The following is an 18137-nucleotide window of genomic DNA, read 5'->3' as shown; positions in this document are numbered from 1 at the left end:
GAGCTATAACACAAGGTCCAAGCAAGTGATATCAATTAGATTAAACAGGAAACCTATTAATATTACAATCATCCAAGTCTTTGCTCCAATGGCAAACACAGAAGAAGAGGAATTGGAGAGATTTTACACAAAGTACAGGAAGAAATTGATCACACGCTAAACAAGATGTGCTGATAATCATGGGGGACTGGAATGCAAAAGTAGGGAACAGAGAAGAACTAGAAATTGTGGGAAAATGGGGCTTAGGAAATAGAAATGAAGCAGGGGAAAGACAAAAGAGTTTTGTGAAGCCAATAATCTGTTTCTTGCGAACACATTTTTTGAGCAACCAAAAAGATGACTTTACACGTGGACATCACTAAATGGTCAGTACAGGCAGGCCTCGCTTATATGGCAGGTTCCGTTCCGGACCCCCACCGTAAAGCGGAACCCCACTGAGTATAGTGGGGCGTGTTGCGTGAAAATGACGTAAAAATGCTGCAAAGCGCAAAATCGGCTTTAAAACGGGGAATGAAAGCCGCCTCATTAGCTGAACGCCGGGAAGCGAAGCGCCGGGAAGCGGGGCCCTACTGTATAGGAATCAGATTGATTATATAATTAATAGCAGAAGATGGAGAAGTTCCATACTTATTGTGAAAGCAAGACCAGGAGCAGATTGCGGTACAGATGATGAACTGGTAATATCAAAAATCAAAGTAGAGCTAAAGAAGAACAGCAACGCAATCATGATGCCAAAATAGAATTTAAATAACAATTCAGAAGAATATAAAGATGAAATACTGTAAGGAACAGATTTGAGGCTTTAAACTTAGTTGACAGAAAACCAGAAGAACTATGGAGTGAAGTCAGAGACATTATCAGGGAAGAATGCAAAAAGACAATACCTCTAGTTAAAAAGAGAGAAAGACCTCAATGGATGACTGGACTCTTAAAATGGTTAAAGAGAGAAGGGAAGCAAAAGCAAAAGACGACAGAAACACGATTAGAACCTATTGTTATTATTTTTATTATTTTTATTAAATTTTATTTATACCCCGCCTTTCGGCCAAAGGCCCTCAAGGCAGCTTACAAGAAAAATAAACACAGTTATAAAAATAAAAACACAATAAAAGCAATTCAATTTACAAAAAATAATTTAAATAACAAATAACACTATCATTATTGGCACTGCCAAGAAACAGGAGGTGGTGTTAGCAGGGGCGGCAGATCCTGAGAGGCAGAAGGGTGATAAGCATTTGTTACAGCGAAGCTGTTTGCTGTTTCAATCTTGTCTTCCTCTCCATATCCTCAGGCTCGCTCAGCTGCTGCTCCCCGGGCTTCTGCTGGTGGTGGTGGTGATGGATTATGTCAGGAGGTAGCTGTGGGAGCTCGGGCTCGGGAACCTGGGCCATGCCCGGTGGGATTTCGCATGCAACAATACAGCGACTAGTACAGAGGGACAAAAAGAACTATTACAATAGTTATTGTATAGAAACAGAAGATGACAACAAAAAGGGTAGAACAAGAGCCCCGTTCCAAAAGATTAGAGAAATTACAGGGAAACTTAAACCAAGAGAAGGGATGTTCTATAATCAACAGGGCAACATACTGAATGGCCGAGATGAAATAAAAGGAAGATGGAAGCAATACACTGAAGAACTCTATAAAAGGGATGCAAGGATGACTGATTCACGGAGGAACTGTATGATGAAGAACCAGAAATTTTAGACTGTGAGGTGAAAGCTGCTGTTAAAATACTTGGAAGAAACAAATCACCAGGAACAGATGGCATACCAATAGAGTTGCTACAAGCTACTGAGACTGAATCTGTCCAAATTTTGACAAAAATTTGTCAACAAATATGGAAAACTAAACAATGGCCCACAAACTGGAAGTGTTCCATATACATCCCAATTCAAAAGAAAGGGGATCCTAGGGAATGCAGTAATTATTGAACTCTTTCTTTAATATCCCATGCAAATAAAGTAATGCTCAAGATTCTACAACAAAGGCTCTTACCATATATGGAGCGAGAAATGCCAGATGTCCAAGCTGGATTTAGAAAGGGAAGAGGCTGCAGAGATCATATCGCAAACATACGTTGGATAATGGAACGGACCAAGGAATTTCAGAAGGAAGTCACCCTGTGCTATATAGATCACAGCGAAGGCTTTGATTGTGTAGATCTTAAAAAACTATGGAATGCTTTAAAAGAAATGGGAGTGCCACAACATTTGATTGTCCTGATGTGCAACCTATCTGGACAAGAGGCTAATGTAAGGACAGGATATGGAGGAACGATTGGTTCCAATTGGAAAGGGTGTGAGACAGGGTTGTATTTTATCACCCTATTTGTTTAATCTATATGCAGAAAATATCATACAGAAAGTGGGATTGGATCAAGATGGAGGTGTGAAAATTGGAGGGAGAAATATCAATACTTTAAGATATGCAGATGATACTATACTACTAGCAGAAACCAGTAATGATTTGAAATGAATGCTGATGAAAGTTAAAGAAGAAAGCACAAAAGCAGGACTACAGCTGAATGTCAAGATGAAAATAATAACAGAAGCGTTATGTAACTTTAAAGTTGACAACGAGGACATTGAACTGGTCAAGGATTATCAATACCTTGGCACAGTCATTAACCAAAATGGAGACAATAGTCAAGAAATCAGAAGAAGGCTAGGGCTGGGGAGGGCAGCTATGAGAGAACTAGAAAAGGTCCTCAAATGCAAAGGTATATCACTGAAGACTAAAGTCAGGATCATTCAGACCATGGTGTTCCCGATCTCTATTTATGGATGTGAAAGTTGGACAGTGAAAAAAGCAGGTAAGAGGAAAAGCAACTCCTTTGAATTGTGGTGTTGGAGGAGAGCTTTGCGGATACCATGGAGTGCAAAAAAACCAAATAATTGGGTGTTAGAAGAAATTAAACCAGAACTGTCATTAGAAGCTAAAATGATGAAACTGAGGTTATCATACTTTGGACACATAATGAGAAGACATGATTCACTAGAAAAGACAATAATGTTGGGAAAAACAGAAGGGAGTAGAAAAAGAGGAAGACCAAACAAGAGATGGATTGATTCCATAAAGGAAGCCACAGACCTGAACTTACAAGATCTGAACAGGGTGGTTCACAACAGATGCTATTAGAGGTCACTGATCCATAGGGTCGCCATAAGTTGTGATCGACTTGAAGGCACATAACAACAAAACCCAGTGCCATGGCACCTGCAAAAGCCTCTGACCCTGGGTGAACCATAACCCACAGGTCTCCAACTTCTTTTTTTTTTAAGTAAGTTTCTAGCTTTTAGAGCCTGAGATATGGGGCAAAACATACAGACGCTATTCTTATTTTTTTTGTGAGAAATTAGCATGCTCCACTCCTTTAGTGTTGTGCTCTCCGCCCCCCTTCCTGGAAAACTCTGCTGCCCTGTAAGAATACATATGTGAGCCCATGTGTGAGAGGGAGAGTGTGTGTGTAGATGTGTGGTCTGGGAGGGTGTGTGTGTGAGAGAGATGGAGGCAGGGAGAAGAGGGAGGTATGTATCAATATGCGGTCTGGGAGAGGGGAATAGATGTATTTGGGCAGAGAGAGAAATGTATATGTGAAATGTTTGTGTATATGTGAGTGAGAAAGATGGGTGTGTGTGGTCTCTGTGTGTGTAAGAGTGAGTGTGGTGTGGGTACCTTGTATGTTTTTCCTGGTACTGGGGAATGCTCACTGTTAGATAGCAATGGCACCTGTGTAAGTGTGAGAAATCAATATTATGTGATCTCCATAATCAGGACCATTAGGTCATAACTGATTTCCTATTGTAAGCCTGAGGTTGTCTGGGGTGGAGCATGGGGAAGCAGCAATGACTGAACTCTCTCTCATTTTGTGTTATGCCATACCCCCCCAACCATTTTGTGACTGGTGCCCACAGCACTTTCTCAAAATGCAAAATATGCCTGCTGGCCCAAAAAGGAAGAGTACCCCTGACTTGGGTGATTACCATGGCATGCTGTCATAATTCTTTGGAATGCAGCTTCTAAATTGATATTTTAAAAATTATACATGTAAAGCTGAAGTGAATAAAAATGTTTTCACCTGGAGCTGGAAAGACACTATGTTGGTGCCAAGCAAGCCTCCCTGGGCAGGACACTCCAGAGGGCTTTCCTTCTCAGTTGGTGGCATCTCATCACAAGTCGCCATCTATCTTGTGGCAGATCTAGAATTCAAGCAATTTGTGTGGAAATGGGAGTGCTTAACTTACCTGTCTTTTAAAGGGTCTACACTAGGGTGGGGAACCTGCAGCCCTCTAGCCCTAACCAGCATGTCTGGGGATAAATGGACTTGTAGTCATCTGGAGGGTCACAGGTTCCCCATTCATTCTGCAACTCTATCCTCCTTAGTATGTAAGTCAACTGAGTTACATGGCTGTATCACACCTGCCTAGTAACAGAACCTCATACTATATTTAACACCAATGTTCTTTTTGGTTATTGCTGCACCAATACTGGGGAATTCAGTTTCATGACGGAAGCCTGCATTTATATAATCTTCTCTTTCCTTTTGTTTAGGAAGTGCCCTAAAATGTTATCAGTGTGATGGCGGTATAAGTCCGTGTAAAACTAATGTCACATGCAGAGATGATACTGATTCATGCATATTTCTAACGCTTAGTAAGTATGCTGTTTTGCCTCACCCATGCCTAACTTGTGATTAAGTACAACTAAAATCTATTTGACTGTCTTCAGAAGTAAAGGTAGGTGCATTATGAGTAACACTTGTATTTCCTCCAAATATTTTGCAGAAGCTTATTATAACATGGGGAGTCAGGGGACAAAGCATGTCCCTGTTCTTATAGGGCTTCTGTGTTATAATGAAAACTGCACTGGAAGGCACTTAAAATGATTTTTTTAACTAAAGCAGACAAGAAGATCGGGGCAGAAGTAATCAAAAATTTAAAAAAACAGTAACCCGGAGCACAAAGAAACTAGGAAGAAACAGTGGAGGGAAAAAAAGGGGGGGGAGCTTAAAAAAGGCAGGCTGGTGCTGCTACAGCTGAGGGACAGAACGGGAAGGGAAGAAGCAGGAAGGGTAACACTGAGGGAAGAATAGACTAAAAACTCCATAGACAATAACGAAAGGGCTTGAGAAGTAACCAAAATTGAGAAGAATTGAGTGATAAACAATCCTTAGAAAAAAGTTGCCAGGAAGGAAAAAGGGTGGGAAATTGGGTGGGGGACTCAGGAGAAAAATTAAAAGCATGCTGACAGGAAAAATGGCATAAACACCTAGGGAAGCAAATAGAAGGACTTGCCAGGGAAAGAAACACTGAGGATAAAAGCACAAGGTAGGACAAACAGAAAGAACACAGTAGAAATTAAGGCTGATATAAGAGCGAACAAGAAACGTTCCTTGGTTGCATTTCAGCTCCGGCTCACCTTTAAGGGTTAAAGCCAGCAAGTAAAGTACTGGTTTCTAGCCAGCACTGAAGTGAGGAAAGTTTTTTGGAAGGAGAGGTACCTGCTGTGTCTCTTGATCTTGTAAGTTAAAAGATGTGTGAACTTCTGTACTGTATGTTTTATTTGGGACATGGTCATATGTGTGGTACATCTGAATCTGTGGTGCTGTGAGGTGTGTTATAACGACCTTTCACTGTCCATTTATATGTGACATGCTACTACATGCAGCTATGTCATCATTAAAACAAGACCTTTTCTTTAAATGGTTTTGGGAATAGGTGGTTGAGATTACAGATGTATTATGCAAATTAAATTGTCTTGCTTTTGACCTTCTCCAGTTAACACTTTTCATTAAAAGTTATTTATGATATCTGTCTTTTTTTTTTTGCAACTGAGTTTGCTATTGGAGGAAACTAGTGGAACCAGCAACAAAATGTTGCAGCATGAGGTGCTTCTGTTCAGCTGGCCTTGCTGCTTTTTGGGATGCTCTATTCTGTGCTCCACCAATCTAGCAGACATAGCATTCTATGGCTACTGAGAATACTTGGTCTTCACTGGGTCCCTCTAGGTTTTTCCCCTAAATATTTTTATGCTTCTGCAAACCTTGGCTTTTCCAGGCCTGCTTATACCTCCCTCATGTATGTGAATAGTGTTGCTGTGGCTACATAAGGATCTCTACTTACCAAATGAGTTTGCTGTGTATAGGATGATAAAAGAGGACCACTATATATATATATAGTGGATATTCTAAGATATCATCTTCCTCTTATTCCATCCAATTTAATAACACAGTGTTCTGTTTATAAAGAAATATTTTCATGTGCTGCAAGAGCAAAAGCTAACCACAAGAAAAAGAAAAACAGGAGATTCCAAAGAGTTACTCCAAAAACTTCCACATGTATAACAAGATCACCTGACATAACTTACAGAAATGACTCCACAACTATAATAGATCTCACTGCAGGCAAAATGTCACCTAATGAAATTAGGCTTCTATCCAAAGGCCTCAACGTCTGCCCAACACCTAGAGAGCACAATATAGCACAGATGAAATGTGACATCAAAGCATTTGAAAGGAGATGTAGGTTGGCTGAATTTTTTTATGATGACTCTAAGAACAACATAGACCTCTACAATAGAGATCCTCTGCTACAGTTTCTGCCATCTAAAACTTGGACACCGAACATTAACAGGAATCCAGTCCTAGAAACGTTTATCTTATCAATAAACAGAGTCATCAACAACCACACATCAATTCCTACTCATGACAACCTTTCAAAAGAAGAAAAAATAGCCCTAAGGAACCTTCAGAAGAGAAGGGATGTTGTCATCAAGCCTGCAGATAAGGGTGGTGCTGTTGTGGTACTTAACACTACAGACTATATAGCAGAAGGTCAAAGACAACTAAAGGATGAAACAGCATATAGATTTCTTGACAAAGACATCACCACAGATCTCAATACTCATATCATTACGTCTATACAAAACCTTACAAGTAGGAAACTTCTTAAAGAGGAAACTGCTGATCTCCTTGTTAATCCAAATCCCACCCCTGGAAGGTTTTACATGCTGCCTAAAATCCACAAAGCCAACAATCCTGGTCGCCCAATTGTCTCAGGTAACAACACAGCTACTGAAAGGATTTCTCTGTACATTGACTTAAATTTACAAAACATGGTGCAAAACCTCCCATCATAGATCAAAGACACCAAGGACTTCTTGCTTAAAATTGAATCTTTAAACAAGCAGTATCAATTCCACAACAATACTATACTAGCTACTTTAGATGTCACATCTCTTTACACCAATATACCACATAATGAGGGGATTCAGGCTTTAAATGAGTTCCTTAACACCAGAGATATGAACAATCCTCCAACAGAAGTTCTCACAACTTTAGCTACGCTAGTCCTGACTTGTAACAACTTTATATTCAATGGAGAACACTACCTGCAACTACAAGGCACAGCTATGGGGACTCGCATGGCTCCATCATATGCGAATCTCTTTATGGGTAAACTGGAACAGGAGATCCTCAAAAAGGCACTCAACAAACCACTTATATGGTGGCGATACATTGACAACATCTTTATGGTCTGGACCGATGGTAAAGAGAGTTTGGAACAATTTAAAAATTACATCAACTCTATCCATCCCTCTATTAAGTTTACATTTAATAGTACAAATTTATTTATTTATTTAATTGAATTTTTATACCGCCCATAGCCTGGGCTCTCAGGGCGGTGTACAACAGAGAAAGCATTTCATATACAATTTAAAACCTAATCATCATAATCAACAATGTAGATATACATCAGTAAAAAAGTTAAAAACATAATTAAACCCATAGAGAAATGCAAGTTAATAGATAATTACAAAAAAAGTGTGGCATACAAACTGTATTTTTTTATTAAAATACCAATACTAAAAATACTAAAATGCCTGGGGAAAGAGGAAGGTTTTCACCTGGCGCCGAAAAGATAGTAATGTAGGTGCCAGGCGTACCTCGTCAGGAAGGGTGTTCCATAGTTCGGGGGCCACTACCGAGAAAGCCCTCTTTCTTGTAGTCGCCTTCCGGGCGTCTTTCTGAGTAGGCACCCGGAGGAGGGCCTTCGATGTTGAGCGCAGTGTACGGGTAGGTTCATATCGGGAGAGACGTTTCATCAGGTATTGCGGGCCCGTGCCGTGTAAGGCTTTATAGGTTAAAACCAACACCTTGAATCGGGCCCGGAAACATATAGGCAGCCAGTGCAGGCGGGCCAGAATCGGTGTTATATGTTCTGACCGCTTGATCCCAGTTATCAATCTGGCCGCTGCATTCTGCACGAGCTGCAGTTTCCGAACCGTCTTCAAGGGCAGCCCCACGTAGAGTGCATTGCAGTAGTCCAATTTTGAGGTTACCAGAGCATGAACGACTGAAGCAAGATGTTCCCTGTCCAGATCAGAGCTTGGAAAAGTTACTTTTTTGAACTACAACTCCCATCAGCCCCAGCCAGCATGGCGCTGGCTGGGGCTGATGGGAGTTGTAGTTCAAAAAAGTAACTTTTCCAAGCTCTGGTCCGGATATGGGCGTAGCTGGGCCACCAGTCTAAGTTGGTAAAAAGCACTCTGTGCCACCGAGGCCACCTGCGCCTCAAGTGACAAGGACGGGTCCAAAAGGACTCCCAAGCTGCGCACTTGCTCCTTCAGGGGGAGTGTAACCCCATCCAGAGCAGGTCGAACCTCCATCATCTGGTCAGGGGATCCATTTACAAATGACAATCCGCACATCCCTTTTCTGGATGTCTTTCTCACCACTGAAAACAACAAAATAGCCACTGATCTCTACAGCAAACCCACTGATGCCCACACCTATTTAAACTGGAAATCCTGTCATCCTAGGCGTATAAAGAAGAACATTGTGTATAGCTTAGCTCTGAGAATCAAACTTATTTGCAACACTGAAGATAAATACCAGAGAAGGATCAGTGAACTTAAAGAACACCTTCTTCTAACAGGATATTCTCCACATATTATCAATTGCAACATCCACCGAGCCTCCATTCTGTCCAGAGAAAACCTCCTCCATCATACTGAGGTGTCAAAGAGCAGAGAGCAACGGATTCCGTTTGTGGTAGATTTCCATCCACCATCTCCTAACTATCACCGAGCAATCAAGGAGAGCTACCCATTGCTGGCAAACTCTGAACATCTTGCTAGAGCCATGAGCAGGCCTCCTGTTGTAGCATTTCGCCAACCTCCTAATTTGCGCAGACTGTTGGTGAGAGCTGTGCTTAAGCCACCTGTCACCAATCCTGGGTCTCATCCTTGTCACTCCAAACGCTGTATCACCTGTGTGTACCTCAGGGAGATAGCCACTTTTACAAGCACTAGGACAGGCAGGACATATTACATCAAATAGAACATCACCTGCAGGTCCTGCAATATAGTTTACATCATCGAGTGCAAAAGACCAGGATGTCATATCCAATATGTAGGAAAGACCACAACTGACCTACGCACACGCTTCAGGAACCACAAGTCGGCAATCTTGACAAAAAAAGTGGAGCAACCAGTTGCAAAGCATTTTAACATCGAGGGTCACAGCCTGTTGGACTTTTCCATAACAGCGATAGAGATGCCAGCAGATCCAGCAGCATTGACTAAAAGGGAGAACTTTTCGATTTACTCTCTGGACACATTGGCACCACATGGCCTGAACCTGGAGGACAGTACCACCACTACTTAGCTTCTGCAAATGAAGCCCCTCTGAGCATTCCATCCTCAATGCTCTATAACTTCCACCTTGGTAGCAGCATTTGTATGTTAGCAGCTGATGAAGGCGGAAGCTGAAACGTTTTGTTAATATAATAAAAACCTCTGGTTAATCACAATTACGTTCATATATATATATATATATATATAGCAAAATAATAGACAAAAATTCTTTTCAGAAACTTCCTGTTATACTGAGATGGAGCAAAAGAGCCAGTTTAGTGTTGTGGTAGAGAATGCTAGACCTAGAACCTGGGAGACCTGGTTTAAATCTCCATTCAGCCATGAAGCTAACTAGCTGATCTTGAGTCTAACCTACCTCACATGATTGTTTTGAGGAAAAAATGGGGAGGGGAGAAATCATGTACAAATGTAGTCATTAACAAAAATAAAGATACGAAAAAAATGAAATGGACTGCCTTCAAGTCAATTCTGACTTATGGCGACCCTATGAATATGGTTTTCATGATCAGCAGTATTCAGAGGGGGTTTACCATTGCTTTCCTCTGAGGCTGAGAGGCAGTGACTGGCCCAAGGTCACCCCGTGAGCATCGTGGCTGTGTGGGGATTCGAACCCTTGTCTCCCAGGTCATAGTCCAACACCTTAACCACTACACCACATTGGCTCTCAAATAAAGACATAAGTCTGTATTAATAACATGCTACTACTTAATTGAATTACTGGGTGTCACAGAATCACAGAGTTGGAAGGGGCCTATAAGGCCATTGAGTCTAACCCCCTGCTCAATGCAGGAATCCAGATTAAAGCATACCTGACAGGTGGCTGTCCAGCTTTCTCTTGAATGCCTCCAGTGTTGGAGAGCTCACCACCTGCCTACGTAATTGGTTCCATTCTCATATCACTCTGACAGTTAGGACGTTTTTCCTGATGCTCAACTGAAATCTGGCTTCCTGTCACTTGAACCCATTATTCAGTGTCCTGCACTCTGGGATGATCAAGAAGACAGCCTGGCCCTCCTCCATGTGGCAACCTTTCAAGTACTTGAGTGCTATCATATCTCCCCTCAGTCTTCTCTTCTGAAGGCTAAATTTGCCCCGTTCTTTCAGTCTCTCCTCATAAGGTTTCGTCCACTGATCATCCTCATTGCCCTCTTCTGAACCTGTTCCAGTTTGTCTGCATCCTTCCTAAAGTGTGGTGTCCAGAATGACGCAGTACTCAAGATGAGGCCTAACCAGTGCCGAATAGAGGGGAACCAATACTTCATGTGATTTGGAAACGATACTTCTGTTAATGCAGCCTAAAATAGCACTAAATGCAACCTTAAAAGTGCTTTTTCTGAGCATTCTTTTTTAAAAACAGCAGCCCTCCATCTCTGCATGACTGTACTGAAGTCTGTTTCTTGGCCCAAATAATAACCTTGATTGTTTAATATAATTTTTTCTTTAGTATGACAACTTTCAATTACATGAAAGTTAATTTCTTTTCAAGAAGCAGCACTAAGAAACCTTTAGTGCCATTGCTTTTGTTTTCATGTGTAAGGACCAGGGCTGGCTCCAGGTTTCTGGGGGCCCTTGGGCACAGGGTATCTATGGGTCCTTGTCCCCTCCCTTTCCTCCTCAAACCACATTCCTCCTCTGTGGCCCCACTCCTTTCAAAGAAAACAAATATTCACCAATATTGCAACCTTAATAAAATGGAAATACAAAATTTTTACTTACTTTAATTTGTTGGGGTAAATTTACCTATTTTGTAGGCCTCAGCTCCTAAGAATTTACTCTGGTTTACCATGTTAATGATAGGCAGATTATATGAATAGTATCAGAGCCTGGGATCTTCCATAAAATGTACTGAGAAATAATTCTCATTTTTCGCTGTTTCTGTTGGCTTCTCTACTTTATTGTTTTCACAAACAAAAGTGTGTGTGTGGGGGGGTGGATGCATCATTTCCTGTCATTTGCAAATAGCTTTGAAAAATGGACTTCAAATAAATATTTCCATTCTCCACCAGGATTTTCTACTCACATAGGAAGCTGCCTTATACTGAGTCAGATCATTGGTCCATCTAGCCCAGTACTGTCTACACTCACTGGCAGCAGCTCTCCAGAGTCTCAGGTAGAAGTCTTTCTCAGGTTCAGTCCCTGATGGAATCTCTCCTACCTGGAGATGCCATTGGAGACTGAACCTGAGGGACCTTTTGCATGTAGGTCAGATGCTGCAATGGCCCTTTCCCTGCACTCAGAACTTTCTCAACTATACTGAGATATTAGGAGGCAATCTAGAATTAATCTTAGAACCCCTTATCGCCACATGGCACTGTTATATCAGAGCACCAGGGCAAGCCAAGGACAGAACAGTAGATTAAAGGCTGGCTTTTTAAGCAAATACTATTTTTCAAAACTTAAAATTCCATTTGTCAAAAAATGGCATTCACAATCATTCAGCTACAGTTACCCTATATGTTAAGAAGTGTAGAGAAACCTTCAGATACTGTAGATCCATATAAAAACATATGAAATGCAATTCTCCAGCATGTCTCAGTCCATCAGAAACCCTCATAAAAATGTCTAATGAGAGAAATCACCTTTCTCTAGTGCAGAATAAACACACAGCACTGGTGGAGATTTAATGCTCTTAGTACTACTAATATAGTGCTTTATATGAAGGACTGACCTCTAAGATGCACACCTTAACATGGTGAGGGGGTTTGAGAGTGTCGAAGAAGGTGAGAACAATGCCATCGCGAGTCTAGACCAAGAGGCTAGACTCTTAGCAGGGTCACCCAAGGTGGAATGGTCAAAGCTGAGACACCAGACTAAGTTGCATCCATACTCAGAGGAAGGCAATCGTAAACCACCTCTGAATACCTCTCACCATGAAAACCCTATGAACAAAGTATCCAAAATGCAACACAAGATGGTGCTGGAAGATGAGACCCCTAGGTCAGAAGGCACTCACTGAGCTACTGGGGAAGAACTATGGACAAGTACAAATAGCTCTGTGATTAATGACGCAGCTGGGTCAAAGCCAAAAGGAAGCCCAGAGGCTGATGCACACAGTTGTGTAAGAGTCCAGAGTTGTAGGACGCACACAATAGGAACATGGAATGTGAGAAGCATGAACCAGGGAAAGTTAGAAATTGTCAAGCAAGAAATGAAATGCATCAATATTACAATACTTGCCATGAATGAATTAAAATGGACAGGAATGGGACATTTTCAATCAGGCAACTACAAAATATGCAGGGAATGAGAAATTAAGAAGAAATGGGGTTGCTTTAATAGTGAGAAGTGATGTAGCACAAGCAATTAGGAGCTATAACACAAGGTCCAAGCAAATGATATCAATTAGATTAAACGGGAAACCTATTAATATAATAATCATCCAAGTCTATACTCCAACGGCAAACACAGAAGAAGAGGAATTGGAGAGATTTTACGCAAAAGTACAGGAATAAATTGATCACACACCAAACAATGTGCTGATAATCATGGGGAACTGGAATGCAAAAGTAGGGAACAGAGAAGAACTAGAAATTGTGGGAAAATGGAGCTTAGGAAATAGAAATGAAGCAGGAGAAAGACTTACTGAGTTTTGTGAAGCCAATAATCTGTTTCTTGCAAACATATTTTTTGAGCAACCAAAATGATGACTTTACACATGGATATCACCAAATGGTCAGTATAGGAATCAGATTGATTATATAATTGGTAACAGAAGATGGAGAAGTTCCATACTTTCTGCAAAAACAAGACCAAGAGCAGACTGCAGTACAGATCATCAACTGGTAATATCAAAAATCAGAGTAAACCTAAAGAAGAACAAACCAATCATGATGCCAAAATACAATTTAAATAACAATTCAGAAGAATATAAAGATGCAATAAGGAACAGATTTGAGGCTTTCAACTTAGTTGACAGAGAACGAGAAGAACTATGGAGTGAAGTCAGAGACATTATCAGGGAAGAATGTAAAAAGACAATACCTCTAGTTAAAAAGAGAAAAAGACCTCAATGGATGACTTAAACTCTTAAAATGGTTAAAGAGAGAAGGAAAGCAAAAGCAAAAGGAGACAGAAACATGGTCAGAACCCTAAATGCAATAATACAGTGACTAGTACGTAGGGACAAAAAGAACTATTACAGTAGTTATTTTATATAGGACAACAAAAAGGGAAGAACAAGAGCCCTATTCCAAAAGATTAGAGAAATGAAAGGGAAATTTAAGCCAAGGGTAGGGATGTTGAATAATCAACAGGGAACACACTGACTGACCGAGATGAAATAAAAGGAAGATGGAAGCAATACACTGAAGAACTCTATAAAAGGGATGCCAGGATGACAGATTCATACACAGAGGAACTGTATGATGAAGAACCAGAAAGTTCAGACTGTGAGGTGAAAGCTGCTCTTAAAATACGTGGAAGAAAGAAATCACCAGGAACAGATGGCATACCAATAGAGTTGCTACAAGCTACTGAGACTGAATCTGTCCATGTTTTGACAAAAATTTGTCAACAAATATGGAAAACTAAAGAATGGCCAACAGACTGGAAGAGTTCAATATACATCCCAATTCAAAAGAAAGGTGATCCCAGGGAATGTAGTAATTATAGAACTATTACCGTAATATCCCATGCAAGTAAAGTAATGCTCAAGATTCTACAACAAAGGCTGTTAACGTATATGGAGCGAGAAATGCCAGATGTCCAAGCTGGATTTAAAAAGGGAAGAGGTACCAGAGATCATATAGCAAACATACGTTGGATAATGGAACAGACCAAGGAATTCCAGAAAGAAATCATCTTGTGCTTTATAGATTAATTACAGCAAAGCGTTTGATTGTGTAGATCAAGAGAAACTATGGGATGCTTTAGAAGAAATGGGGGTGCCACAACATCTGATTGTCCTGATGTGCAACCTATACTCTGGACAAGAGACTACTGTAAGGACAGAATATGGAGAAACCAATTGGTTCCCTATTGGAAAGGGTGTGAGACAGGGTTGTATTTTATCACCCTATTTGTTTAATTTATACACAGAACATATCATACGGAAAGCAGTACTGGATCAAGATGAAATATCAATAATTTAAGATATGCTGACTCTACCGTACTACAAGCAGAAACCAGTAATGATTTGAAATGAATGCTGATGAAAGTCAGAGGAAAGCACAAAAACAGGACTACAGCTTAACATCAAGAAGACTAAAGTAATGTCAACAGCAGAGTTATGTAACTTTAAAGTTGACAATGAGGACATTGAACTTGTCAAGGATTAGCAATATCTAGGCACCGTCATTAACCAAAATAGAGACAATAGTCAAGAAATCAGAGGAAGGCTAGGACCGGTGAGGGCAGCTATGGGAGAACTGGAAAAGGTCCTTATCACTGAACACTAAAGTCATGATCATTCAGTCCATGGTGTTCCCAATCTCTATGTATGGATGTGAAAGTTGGACAGTGAAAAAAGTGGGTAAGAGAAATATCAACTTATCTGGAATGTGGTGTTGGAGGAGAGTTTTGCGCATACCATGGACTGCAAAAAAAATAATTGGGTGTTAGAAGCAATTACACCAGAACTGTCACTAGAAGGTAAAATGATGAAACTGAGGTTATCATACTGTGAACACATAATGAGAAGACATAATTCACTAGAAAAGACAATAATGCTGGGAAAAACAGAAGGGAGTAGAAAAAGAGGAAGGCCAAACAAGGGATGGATTGATTCCATAAAGGAAGCCACAGACCTGAACTTACAAGATCTGAACAGGGTGGTTTATAACAGATGTTGTTGGAGGTTGCTGATTCATACGGTCTCCATAAATTGTAACTGACTTGAAAGCATATAACAACAATGAAGGACTGAAAAGAGGGCCTTTCTAGGGGCAAGTTATTAGTAAAAGGAGAGGGAAGCTAACACACACAGATCAGTGGGGCAAAGGGGAAGGAGGGGGTGGCGAGGCAATAATCATGTAATTAAGGCTGCAGTCCAATGCATCTACCTGGGATTAAGTCCCACTGAACCCAGTGGAGCTTACTTCTGAGTAGACATTATTGGATTGCAGCCTAAGAAAACCAGGAAAGCCTTCTTACCTTCCTTCCAAGCTCCACGTCCCACTCTTAGGCTGAAATTCTAACTACATTTACCTGGGAGGAAGCCCTTCTGAATTCAACAGGGCTGGCTTCTGAGTAGACATTAGAATAGATATATTTAGGCTCTTTTTCAACCCCTTCTTCCCCTCGGAATTGCCTCACTTCTGCTGCTACAGGTCAGTAAGCTCTATCCCTCCTCCCATGCCTGAAACTCAGGACAGGCGGGGCAGCTCCTTAGGAACCGGCCTGGCACTTCTCTTACCTGACACCAGCTCAGCTGGCAGGACAGACTCGGTTGCTGTAGAGCTGGCTGGGGCTTGCCTGCACCACCGCCTGCCAATTCCCTTCTCTGTTCCTGGCCTGTGCTTATCCCAGGAGGGCCCCCTGGGTCCCTGTGTGAGATCCTGGGCCTTTGGGCCAGTGTTCCACCTGACCGTGTGCTAGTGCTGAGCCTGCTAAAGACCCCTTCAGATTGGCTTTGTTTGCCTGTCAGTTCTGCAGCTTGTTCTTGACATAATAATAGTGCTTTAGTGGTGGATTTATGCTACTTCATTAATTGTTTGGTGATGCTTCCCCAGTGCCACCACATTAGTACTGTCCAGGGGGGCTGTAGCACAAAGAAAATGGGACACCACCACTCCAAACATTTGTGGTATGAAGTTATGGGACTGCCCCAGAACATTTGCAGGCTCAAATAGTATTGAAAGTGGGATTGCATATGGTCACCACAACAGCATCATGAGCAGCAATTGCCATGAATATGCAGTAAAAAGGTCATTGGGGTAGGGGCAAACGTTGGGTATGCCCTTTGAAATATATATATTTTTGGTATATTTTATGAAGTGTATATGTCTGGATGACTCTGGGATGACTTAATAAGATGGAAAAGGAATGTGAAAGGAGGTCCCTGAGCATTTTAAAGTCTGTGGCAGCAACTGTAACCTAATACATTACAAATGATTAAATGATCTTTCATGCATTATATATTGCAACAAATTGTGTGTGTTACTGTTTCTTGAGACACTGTGTTATGTTTTTTGGAATATAGAAATAAATAAAACTAAATGAATAAAAATATGCCTTCATAATAAATGCCTATTAAAACAAATTTTGAATGATAAATTTTAGACTACATCTTTTGTACTTATCGAATCAAGACCTGCTTTACTTCTTTAAGAAATTATTGTTCATGCTTCATTTTTTCTGGTTTCCTCCTCCCCCCTTCCTTCTGTGCAGGGAAGGAAATCAGCATTTCATGGTTTGTTTGGCTTGAGACGGTTTTGGTTTTTTGTTACTGGAATAGGAGAATGGGGCGGTAGAAATGGTTGTTTCTTCCAGTAGCTCTTGTGAAGTAAGATACATCGAATAATGTAGAAATAAGGGACAAATGCATTTTTACCTTATTAGATGCTCTCTCTTCATACTTTTTTCATGTTAACTATTTTAGAAGCAGCCTTGAGTGTTTTGAACTGATATGCGGGATACATTTTTTAAAAAGTCATTAATAGGCAGTTGGATAGAAGTCCTTATTCTATAAGGAAACTATAGAATGTTTGACTAGACTTTTTAAGCCTCTTTTCTTGCCCCCACCCAATTTTCTGGATCTTAACAGGAAAGTAAATTACTTCACATAAAACCTTGTGTCTTTTTCAGGTGGAGTAAGAAATGTCTCTGGCTGCTGGAAAATTTCCAACTGTAATGAAGACTTTATTGAGAAAAAATACCGGAATGAAAACTTTAGATATATGTGCTGCCAAAAAGACTTCTGTAATAGTAGCCCAATTACTGTAGGAAGCAGGATGGTCCTTGGAGTTTCTGTGCTAATCGTAATCCAGATGCTCTTCTAATCCAGAGTAGAAAAGAACTTTTTTTGTTCAAAGTCACTTCATACCTATTGACAAATAGCTTTTTGCGAGAGCATCACACTTGGAGAACAGAGAATAATTGCATTGGGGAAAATCAAAGTAGAATAGTAAACTTTACTATGCTGTGATGCTCCATTCTACTTGCAGACTTGTATCTAGTCTCTGTGCTTAAACTTTACATAGCGAAAGCGCATGATGATCAGGTGCAATTTGTTTTGGGGGAGCTGTTGTGTCTGTTGAAATTGTCAACTTATTTTTCATCCTTGCTGATTTTTAAGAATTTAATCTTGCTAATAAAAGTGTCTGCTTTACATTTGGATCTGCATTCTCTTTCATCCTGGGTCTCTTCAATTGATAACTGAAATTGTTCCCACCCTATGTCCTGCAACCAGTTGCACAGGTAGAAAACATATTTGCTGAAGACTGTCAAATGCATTTGTATCCCTTGTCCTTCTTCCCAATGTGGCTACCTAGAAGTATTTATATTGAGAATTGTTTCGCACAAGATAGGCATGAGTTCAG

At 40.7% G+C, this 18137-nt stretch overlaps 1 protein-coding gene across 2 annotated transcripts in view; it reads left to right on the top strand.

The window, feature by feature from the left end:
* LOC133378324 (CD59 glycoprotein-like) overlaps nucleotides 1-17926 on the top strand; it is a 31527-nt gene extending 13601 nt beyond the window's left edge. For both annotated transcript variants that reach the window (XM_061613147.1, XM_061613149.1), the window contains exons 3-4: nucleotides 4555-4656; nucleotides 17404-17926. In XM_061613147.1, the coding sequence (XP_061469131.1) occupies nucleotides 4555-4656; nucleotides 17404-17597 (296 nt within the window). In that variant the 3' untranslated portion in view covers nucleotides 17598-17926. The remainder of the gene's footprint in view (nucleotides 1-4554; nucleotides 4657-17403) is intronic.
* The last annotated feature ends 211 nt before the right edge of the window (nucleotides 17927-18137 follow it).

The sequence above is a fragment of the Rhineura floridana genome, chromosome 2 (genome assembly GCF_030035675.1).
Source record: "Rhineura floridana isolate rRhiFlo1 chromosome 2, rRhiFlo1.hap2, whole genome shotgun sequence".
NCBI lineage: Eukaryota > Metazoa > Chordata > Lepidosauria > Squamata > Rhineuridae > Rhineura > Rhineura floridana.
The sequence above is the reverse complement of the archived record's forward strand: the minus strand, read 5'-3'. Positions and strand labels throughout refer to the sequence as shown.